Source organism: Halyomorpha halys, unplaced genomic scaffold (genome assembly GCF_000696795.3).
Source record: "Halyomorpha halys isolate HHAL.00 unplaced genomic scaffold, Hhal_1.1 Scaffold527.1, whole genome shotgun sequence".
Lineage (NCBI taxonomy): Eukaryota > Metazoa > Arthropoda > Insecta > Hemiptera > Pentatomidae > Halyomorpha > Halyomorpha halys.
Window position 1 is genome coordinate 415,007 of NW_027107993.1, and position 11,471 is coordinate 426,477.

At 31.5% G+C, this 11,471-nt stretch overlaps 1 protein-coding gene across 9 annotated transcripts in view; it reads left to right on the forward strand.

Annotated features, from left to right (window-relative positions):
• IP3K1 (inositol-trisphosphate 3-kinase-like protein) overlaps positions 1-11,215 on the forward strand; it is a 206,440-nt gene extending 195,225 nt beyond the window's left edge. For all 9 annotated transcript variants that reach the window (XM_067046375.1, XM_067046378.1, XM_067046374.1 and 6 more), the window contains 5 exons: positions 7,313-7,417; positions 7,738-8,424; positions 9,071-9,244; positions 9,336-9,440; positions 10,610-11,215. In XM_067046375.1, coding sequence (XP_066902476.1) covers positions 7,313-7,417; positions 7,738-8,424; positions 9,071-9,244; positions 9,336-9,410 — 1,041 coding nt within the window. In that variant the 3' untranslated portion in view covers positions 9,411-9,440; positions 10,610-11,215. The remainder of the gene's footprint in view (positions 1-7,312; positions 7,418-7,737; positions 8,425-9,070; positions 9,245-9,335; positions 9,441-10,609) is intronic.
• The last annotated feature ends 256 nt before the right edge of the window (positions 11,216-11,471 follow it).

Consider the following 11,471-nt stretch of genomic DNA (forward strand, 5'->3'; position numbering starts at 1 on the left):
TATATATGTATTTTGTGTACCTTTCTTGTACGCCACATAAAATTAATTTACATGTGGCCAAATGATTATATTCAGCTATAGAAGCTAAACTATAAATAAATTATTATTGCGATAAATATTGAAACTAAAATTCTTAACTTATTTTTTTTTAATCAAAGAATTATAAGTGAATATGATAAAAAGTAACAAAAATTTTCATATTGTTGCACGCCTGTTTCAAATAAGCAATATATTTGTGTACGTGTATGTGAGCGTATTCAATTCATAAAAAGTCAATGGTGTTTTATTATGTTTTCATTGAACCTATCAACATAGAACGTGCTGGCGTACTGATAGGAGAATTTGATTGACTTTGATCAATCGATAGATATAGAGCCCTGTTATGAATTCGGTTCGTTTTATATTCTCTAAATCATAATTCTAACCCATTCCTCAATATATTAGAGTATTTACAAAACTAAATGATATTAATAATAATAATAAATAATGATATTTATGCGCTCTGTTTTTGTTGTTTTTTAAATTAAATTTTATATCAACAACAACTTATTTTATAATTTACGAGTAGACCTAGCAGAGTTGGCAAAAATCAGCTATCGATGAAACTACTAGCTAAAATTGCCATGGATACGACCCTTATTCATGAATGAACCATTGATAAATAAATATCGTATCCATGGCAATATTAGCCATTAGTTTCAACTATAGTTAATTTTTGCCCAACTCTCAGATCTGGCAATGCTTCACAACTGCTTAGATTTAGGGATTGAAGGTTTGAAATAAATTGATATATTTAGTTCATAAACACATTGAATTAATTGTTTATTATATCTGTTTAGTTAATAATAGCAAGTAACATTATATACTTAAAATATATGGTAAAAAAAATAACTTCAACACTACTCAAACTATTTACATCAAATAGGGGGTGGTTTAGGGCTCTATAAATTGCACCAATGTGTACAAACCGGATCTAATTAAACAAATCAATAACTTTTTTTCCCCTGAAAAATAGCCCATGAAAGTCTCGTACATTTAGCAAAAATACCCATCACAAACGTGTGAACGGTATGGCAGTGCATAAAGTACCAACAAACTTTATTTGTATATATTAGATGTTTAACATTTTATATATTCTATTAGTTTTTTATCAATCACTCAATTCTTTTTAAAGATAGTTATATAATTAATGATGTTCATTTCTGTCATAAATTTTATTTTATAACCTTAATTTATAAATCAGTGTATCTATCTATTCAGATTCATTTTCAAATCAATCAAAAAGACAAGACAAAAAGATTATTTGAGCTTTTTTGATAACATGATAGTGATAAGCTATGTTCTAAATAGTTTTAATACATTTTTTTTTTCGTTTATTTGATCCAAAATGTTATCGAGACGTATATCTAAAATATTTTCGATTAACCTGTAATACAAGCCCGAATAAATCTTTATAATAAAAACAAATTTTTAAATCAACACAACATTCTAAAGATATTTTAAATTATCTTGATTTCAGTAAAAAATTATAAAGGCGTCTTACAATACCTTGGTATTCTATCAATTATCAGAATAAATAATCATAAATTCTGTATTGTGTAATTATTGTCCTCTAATAAAATTATTGTGGTAACAGCATGGTAACGCGCCTGTCTGCCAACTCAGAGGTTGCGAGTTCGAGTCCCCGGCCCTATAGGCCCATTAGCCAATGGGTGGCACTCACAAAAATAGGCGTGGGAGTGACAAAACCACCCTATGAAATCCACGTCATGAAACTCGCGATATTTTTCCTAAGTGGACCTTCACGGTCTGTTGCGCCAATAATAATAATTTTTTTTTTAAATTTCATTACGTTAGTTGTGACGAAATGGGGAAGCGTAAATTAAAAAATATAAATATTTTTTTTTTTGTTTTTGCGAGGTATCTCAGCTTAAACGACGATATTATGATACGATTAAACCTAGATTATAAATTAGTTAAGGATTTAGCTAGCCAAGGTATAGTTTAGCAACTTGTAGTTACATTATGTAACTTTGTTACAACACTATAAAGTGTGACTGTTATTGGTTCTGTAAATCTCTCATTGAGTTACATAGACTATTGCCAGTCTAATAATAAACCAAAACGAATCACATCTTTATCGCTATAGTTTGCAGCTTATTGCCTCCTACCAGGCGTGGAATATCTTTAAAGTATTTTTTCTTTCTTTTTTTTTATTCCCTATCTGGCATTAGAGTGAGAGGAGGGAGGGTAAGGGATTAACCTATAGGTTCCTAACTTACAATAACCTGAGTAGGATGGAGAAGTTTTCATTCAGTTGAACCGCCACGGAATAAAAATCAATTCGCCTAGGCTAGGGGCCTTTTATGGCCGAGCGAGCTATAGCGTAAACTTTAACTGCCTTGTGACTGCTGCGGCGTCGATACGATTCTGTTCCTTTCGGTCGACTTTTATTTCTATGGTGGTCCCATGAAATGAAAACTTCACCCCCTAACGTAGTTAGAATAGTGTGGCACCCTGACAATAACCCCCTGTATGTTAGAAATGACCTGGAAAGTAATTGGAAAAAAAGCCAGGAATCGAACTTGCACCGTCATGAGGTTGCTCGGTTGCAGGGGCCACTCAGAAGTGTTGTTCCCATTCTTCTTGTAGAAGAAAGATAGGACCTCCATATCTTCTAGGTCAATGGTCCATCAGTTAGTTGCACTTGCTTTATCTCCCAAGTGAACCGATCAAATTGGATCATGAAGGCACTAGTGATACATCACGATCGTAATGAATGGGATGAACTTCAGTTGTAGATTACTATTATCAAATAGTTTTTTTTTTCTCGGGTTCTAGAACCTTCGGCGGGAACCTGCTGGAGTGAAAGGCCAGCCTGACCAACTTTCTCCAGCCATATCCTGTCGCAGTCCTTGCTATCTTCTTGTCCTAACTAGTTTTTGATCCTTACTCTTCAGGACAAGGGTGTTTCCCGTACAATCTTCGGGAGACCACCGTCCAAAGAGGCAATTATTTCCAGAAGTTCGGTCTCTTGTGGTATGCAGGGTTGTGGATTATCCTGACTTTACTTGTTCCATTTATGGCAAACAAAATAATAAAGTCACCCTTTATTGTTTCTAGAAATCTAAAATTTAAATTTCTATGCTCTTTTTTTATTTCATAAATATGAGAGATCATGCAAAGGAAAAACTAATAAGAAGAATATTTAAAAGAAAAATTAAATATATATTCTTGTTTTTAATTTGTATACTAATATCACTTTGGATATGATGTTTTGTATTTTCATGGCCTGTTAAAGTTTTATCATACTTTACAATGTTTTTATCATTTTTTCATTTAGCCCTGATGAAGCCCTACAAAGTGAGGCGAAACGTTATTTACTTTTAAAGTTTCTATGGACAATTAATAATCCTCCAAAAATTTCATTATACCCAAAATATCTTATTAGTGATATTTTGAAGTCAAATTCAAAAAGGACCCCCGAAGTGTTTCATAGTGCACAAACTCCAGTTTAAGATTTTAAAAATTGTTGTTGTAACTTCCATGAGGGTATCCATTAGGTGGCCAAAACCTTAAAGATGCCACTTTTTTTTTTGCTTTTTCTATCGGTTTGGAAGAGAGAAGTATACTGCCGATGTGTTATGGTAATTCTGGACCTGCTGACATTTTAGCACAACTCCGACCGGTTTCTGAACTGTCCCCTAGTCATTGACTTCTTCAGTCCGGTCTGTGCTCATCAAGGTCTGTCCGTTTGCTCTGGGTCGTCTCTTCGATTGAGAAATTATGTTTTAAGCTTTGATATTCTTGATATTATATACTTCGTTTCGACGCATTTCCACGTTCATCATTCAGTAATTCGGAGGTTACATAGGTTTTTTGTCTTATTTTACAACTGCGTGGCATTTTTTCGAGATTTATCTTTTTTAAGATAGCTATTTTGAAAAACAATATAGAATAATATAAAATAGATAAGGAAAATATTTCGTTGAAAGCTTTTCAGCCGATTCACATATAAAAGTAGAAGTAAAAAAAAAGTTGGTAAACAACTGAGCACGCTGTTTCGTAATGTCTTTGTAAGAACAGAAGTTATTTCATTCCATTTTATTTTATCAAAATCCCCAGAATCGTTTTCAAGTATATTCACTCAGCTCTTGAAAGGGATTAACGAATGTTGGTTTCTTTTGAAAATGTTATTTTCTCATAGCGTGGGTTATTGTTCCCATCGATAGTTTCATTGTGAAATAGGTCAGCCTACTTCGAGCCGTGACCTACATCTTGTATTGCCTGTAGAAAGTATACTAGCCGGACGTTGCTCATTTTATAGACAATAGGGTATTCATGATTTTTTTTTTGTTTTTTTCCGAACCCTCTAAAACAGAAATAAAAAGTGAATTAATAAGTGCATTACTGTGAAAAAAGAAAAAGTAATTCGTGTTGTCTTACCTTTTACTACCTTTGGTATTTTAAGGTTACCTGTTATGTTTAATATCACATATGAGCTATCCATTCAAAGGAGCTATTTTAAGTCCGGAGGTGAGGGGCCTCCTCGTGTGATGTGTTAAATGTTTCACCATGTTAAATGCATAAGAGCTCCTGGCGGATTTTTTGAGCAACTTGTCTTATAACCTTTCCTTCCGAAACTTCATGTTATTGTCTACTTCTAAGTTTTGATTAAAGTAATTTATTACAATATGCCTACATTGAGTGAAAAGTGAAAGTTTAGCTACTGAGTGTCTTGTTGATCTTCTAACTTTTGAGGAAGAGAATCAAGATGAACTAATTGACAACTGTCATTACATTATTATTATTGTCATCTATTGCTTTATTAGTCATAATAACATCCAAAACAATACTAACACAATTAAAATACGAACTACGAGCAAGTAACTTAACTCGACAAACAAAACCGTCACGAGCTTAGCTGGTCTGTTGCGTGACGTCATTTTCCTTTTAACAGACTCTCAAGCATGTTATATCGTTTTAACATGCTAAAAGAAGGAAATATTTCTCCATTTAACACGATTTTTTTTCCTTTAACATGTTAAACTAAAGATCATGAATACCCCTAATATATCCCATAGAAGATAATAATACATAACTTATTTTTATCATATCATAGATAACTTAATACAATAAAAGTTATTGGCCACAATTAACTAAAAAGGTTTTTTTTACTTAAATTCCATTGCAATCTTCAATTAGTACATCGTTATAAATGATAAGTTCCACTTTGGCCCGCTAGGTAGCGCTGCTCAATTAAACATAAATTAATTTATTGTTTTGATTATTGAAGTATTATCTTCTTTAAAATTCTATTAATCTCATTTATACAATGACGGGGCAACAAATTTAATAAATATTCGATTTAAATAAAAGTATTTGCCGCTCGCCACAAATACTGGACTTTAACAAATGCTTGGTAAACAAAAGAGGCAACAAACTCAGTATACACACGCTTGTTTTACTCTTTTGAATATTTTTCATCTGTTACATTCGATTTACTCTATTTTCATTATAAAAGAAGAAAACATTTATAGGCGAATTGAAAGGAACCGTATACATCAATAATGTAGCTTGTAGATGATAAAAATTCATATAAATATTATTACATAACCTATAAATTCAACCGATGTCTAGATTCTGAAACTTTTTAATTTAATTACGTAGACATATAATGTATTCATAAATATGAAGAATTTGTGCTATGTTAAATCAATAACAAACTGCTAAAGTTAATTAACAATATTTGAAACAATGTACTAGGAGAAGATGGTTCGGTGTGCGGTCAAAATGAAACACAAATAAGTTAATGTAACTTATTTAATTGTGCCAAAGTTTTGGCTAGAGTTTCTAGCCTTCATCAGTGCTAAGAACAGAACAAGATAACAACCAATAAGTATAGAATATAAAAAAAAAAATTTAAACAGAATGACATAAAGTGAATAATTTTACAGAATGGAATTAATAAAATGAAGTGATGAGAGAAGTGGAAAATAAAATGTATACTTAGGTAATTGAATAAGTAGGTAAAATAACATAATTAAGTAAATAAAATAAAAATGAAGTTATATAATGCAAAGAAGTATGAATATATTAGTGATTAATAATTTTAAAAAATAGAAATATGGAAAGAAAAATGTATGTAACTATAATAATTGATAAAGAGCCAATTAAATAAGTTACATTAACTTATTTGTGTTTCATTTTGACCGCACCCCCAACCATCTTCACCTCGTACAAGTCATCCACGGTCAGCTACCTCTCATAAATTTGAAACAATGTATTTACACCGAATCGATAGAATTTTGAAATATACAATCTTAAATAAGAATTGATTATTGAATCCAAAGGTCGCGGAAATTCTTTGATGTGCCCAAAAACCGACACCCGCCAAGTAAAGCCGCAAATTCAAGCTAACTTGTCCCAGCCAATCCAAATAACCTATCCACACATGTGCACATGCATTTGGCAAATTTGTTGAGAAACTAGAATTAGAAATACTAGTTTTTATGAAAAGGTACTAGTCCTAGAACTAAAATAATAATAAACTAGTCACATAACCTATAATAATAATTGTCAAAGCTTTGTTGTGTTAAAATACAAATTATAGTGGCTTTCATTTTATAGACTGATGTGATTTAGAAGTTTTAATTTCCTACCATGGTTGTAATGAAAAATTTAATTTATTAAGATTATTGAAAGATTAAATTTCTTATATTATATTATTAGTATAATTTAAAAATGCCTTTTAGTATTGCCTTGAAATTTATTTATTAAAAATTGCCTTTTTTTTTTAAATTTTCTTATGAAACTATGAATTGAATTATTGTTAAATCATCGTATTAGCAAGGTGGATATTATATCGAAAAAGTTTTATTTAAGTAATATTAAGATCTTTTGGGATTTAAAGTGTTGTTTTTTTTGTTCTAAGAAAAGTATTTAATAATGCTTTGTATGTATTTTTTTTTTTTTTTTTTTTATTAATATGCTTTTCAATGTTCCTATTCAGTTTTTAATTTTAATTATAGTTTAACTTTTCCCTAACAAACCAACATTTTCAATTCAAATTTAACATATCTACATTACATTATTCCATTATGATTTTTATAAATAATAACTTTCCAAAAGTGGATATTTGATGATATTTATTCATTTGCGATGAGCCTTTTCATACATACTCTTGCACAAGCTCCAAAGAGGTGCAAACAACTTAAAACTGTTTAAAAGTTCTTGTTGATAATATGAAATGTAAAGTAATATATGAGTTTTATATTGGTTTCTGACCATATTTGTTGTTTTATTGTTGCAGGGTGCAGCCAGCAAAGAGAGCTGGAGGTCTGGTTGTTGTGTGACTGGAAAGCGACAGTGTAGGAAGCAACACGAGGACAGCTCTCTTCTTAAATTTTTAGCTCTTGTGAGTACCATTTTTTTTTTTTTTTTTTATTTAAATATAATTTTACTGGTCAAGTCAGTTGTATAAATCATTTTTCACTTTGTACCATAACACTAGTGGCGCAATCTTGATATAAAAGTAGTTAGAACTTTATATTTTAATTTAGTCACAATCTTTCTGGTTAGATAAGTTGTAAAAGTAAATTAAATTGCAATTTGTTATATTTTACTATGCACATTTAAATAGAAATCAATCAGTATTCACTAATTATTAGTTGTAATTCGTCATTCAGTTCAAAAAAGTAAAGCATCAGTTTTTTTAATTTGTTTTATCGTTTTCAGAATGCTTTGGAGCTCTCAGCACCAGCAAGTGATGCCCTCCTTCGTTCGCAGCAAATGCAGGGTTCCAACCAGGCCTGGTTCCAGCTGAGCGGTCACCCAGACGCCTTCGCCCCAGCTGGACCTGGTACAATCTGGAAGAAATGCTCCGGAGGCGATGAAAAAGCTGTTTATGAAGCACTCGCGGGAGAACCAGAGTTGAGAGGAATCACTCCAGCATATCTTCGTCATGTGAATTACGGTTCTCAGTCGTTCATTGAACTGCAAGACCTCTTATATGGGTTCAGGGATCCCAATGTGATGGATGTCAAGTTAGGAACTAGAACTTTTTTGGAATCTGAAGTGGAAAACACTGTAGCAAGACACGATCTCTATCTCAAAATGGTCGGAGTGGATCCGGATGCACCGACTGAAGAAGAGCACAATTCGCAAGCAGTGACTAAAATGAGATACATGCAATTCAGGGAGCAGCAGTCTTCGACATGTAGCCTAGGCTTTAGAATAGAGGCTATGAAGTTTAGGGGGTCACCTCCTGTGACAGATCTGAAGAGGGTCAAATCAGATGAGGATGTGATTGACACAATGTCTCTGTTCTTGGGAGGCCGAGGCGATGTTAGGCAGCGGCTACTGGCTAGGCTGACGGAAATCAAGAATGTACTTGATCAATCTGTTTACTTCAAGAAGCATGAGGTGAGTTTAGTTTCATCTTATGTTTATTTTTATTTTTATTATAAAATTAACATTTTTCTGATTTTTAATTGAAGGATACAGGGGAAAACAATCAAAGTTACATTTTTCAAGTGAATGAATAGTAGTATATAAAGATTTCAATCAAGCTCTAATAGATGGCGCTAATAACTAAATTAGAATGAAATGGTCTCTAATAATTTTTCTCCTGCACCTTCAATTGTTAATCTCCCAAAAATTGAAAATTCCTCATAAATTAACAGAAAAAAAACTTATTAATAATTACCTTTTTAATTCATTATTATATTGAAAATATATTAGCTCTTAATAATTTAAATCAATACAGTGTAATCTCGGTACTCCGGACACTTCAGTAATCCAACTTGCTTAAAAAAATTACTCATCTGTAAAAGACTTTTTTAATTTCCCAGTCTATAGGCAAGTTATTTATAATCACCATGAAAATCAAAAGTGGAAATTTTTACTGTTTCAATATAATTCCTATGAAAGTGTAGATAGTATATTTTGTTAGAATTAAAAATAAATCAATTAGTTTGGATTACTGGGATTACACTCTATTTGAATTTTGATTAACTAATTTTTAAATTGAAATAAATCAAAATACTTAAAAGCAAATGTTATTCAACAGGTTGTGGGAAGTAGTATATTGATACTCTACGATGACACAAAGGTTGGAGCTTGGCTGATAGACTTCGCCAAGACTAGAGAAGTTCCTGAGGACATAACTTTGAACCATAGGGTCCAATGGGAGCCTGGTAACCATGAGGAAGGCTTCCTCTTTGGCTTAGACAACCTTATCAAGGTAAATATCATTATTTTTTTTTTTTCTGCAATAATATTTTAGTGATAGTTGTTGACTCTGTCGTCTAACATTGTTTCTATTGTTTTAACAGGTCCTCGGTAAGGTGCCGTCTAAAAGCACTCCACCTAACGTCACTCCTACTAAACCTCTGGCACTCAAGTCATGACTGCCAGATACTGAGGCTCTTCTCTTACAGGTATTGTCCATTAGTAATTATATTTTAAGTTATAGTAATGATTAGTAGTTAGCTATGGAAACCAAACATATCAAAACTATAATTTGATTAATAGCTAAATCACTACACAATAGTCAAAGCTTAGTTTTACCATTGTGGTCTCTATCAAAATCAAAATGTTTTTATCCAGTAAAATACGAGGCCGATTCACTTCATTCTTATTCAATCATTCAATACAGAAGCTCAACTGTAGCTCAAAATATTTCGCATGGTTTTGGTCATGTTTGGTTTTTGTAAAGGGAATCTGGTGGCACAGTGGAGGGGGAATAATAATAGGGAATCTGGTGGCACAGTGGTATATGCTACTAACTCCAAGAACCCAGGTTCAAATCCGGCTGTGGCAGATAATTATTTTCTGTTACAATGTAGTTAGTCAACCCTTTGGGTTCTGAAGTCTTGGGGTCCACCCAGCTTCATGAAATGGGTACCCTTAATTGTGGAAAAATCTGGCGGTTGAGTGTGATTTTTAAATAATCATCTCATTGTATTACAGTTGTTCTAAATACAGTGCTTCCTTACAAAGTACTGAACCCATAAACCTTCATTGGTCATAGTGGTTCTCATTATCGATATTGGTTTTTGTAAACAGATTATCAATGGGAAAATGTTATCGGTCACTTTTAAATCTTTTCATGATTGTTAGATTTGTAAGTGTGCTATTCTGTGGATTTGACTTTCATGTTACAATTTGTCTCTGTTGTTTTCCCATAAATCTTAAGAAAAAACTTTAAAAAAAAAAATCATTTTTTATAACTTAATATCAACGAGCATGATTCCAGAATATTAAAAAACACTAAAAAAAGATACTAACAACTAATGTAACAAAGTAATAGAATAGATAATTTGAAATATGAAAGTATTCTCTTACTTTGTAACATTATTTTAGTTTTATGTGTGTCTTTTAGCCCCGATGAAGCCTTGCAAAGTGGAGCGAAACATTGGTTCATAATAAATGGCTTCATTACTATTTGAGTTATTTTGACCGCAGCCGAACAATCTTCCTTTTATTTATTACACATGGTCAATCAACGATCTTTTAATTTTCTTTTTTATGATGTACCTACGTTTTTAAGGATTTGTCCATGATTATATTAATTTCCTAAAAAATTTTTTTTTTCTTAATTTTGCAGGTTAATTGAGCCAAAAAGCATGAATGAAAATGGATCCTGTTACCCGTGGCTAGAGAGAAGAGGTTAAGTGCCGCCCGCCAGTATTAGTGCTATGTTTTATAGACTGATGAGCTACGAGTGATAAATTAGATAGTCACCACAAAGTGCGCTATTGTTGCTTAATTTGGAACAGACCATTGTACTTATATATATATATATATATTTTATACATATGAATTTAGAAAATATTTGCATGTATCAACTAAATTTTATATTTATATTTTTAAATTATTTTAGAATTTTTTTTTCAAGAAATTCTATTGATCTAAGTAAACTGTGTACTTATTGCTTTTGTATCGTTTCCTTTATTATTATTTTTTTTTGTTCTCAAGATTACTATATTTTGTATTTTTTTATAATTGTAATATTTGCCACAAGTACATACAATGTATTTTGTGTTATCTGTAGAAGATAAGATGGCAGAATTGAGCTTTCAAACTTTTTTTTACATTTGCCAGCCACTGCCAATATTAAAACCAAACTTATTAAATTGTGATGTGAGGCTTTTTTAATGCCTTATGTTTCTCATATGTATAAATCACTTGAATACAAATTTATTTATGGATATATCTTTCAGTTTTTTAATAACCTTTCTTTGATAACTTTTTTTTTTTTAATTCTCTGTAGATTTTCTTGGTTGAAAAACAAAAAATCTCTCTGAGAACTTAAAATTGTTGAAGACTGCCTTTATAGAAATAAAAGAAAAATTTGTGATATTCTTTTCAACAGTTATCTCCTTGAAAATGGCCTGAGGGCCGAAACGTTAGAGAGTTTTTGGAAATAAATGTTGAGAGTATATTTGGATCAAATGCATTTGTGTTAA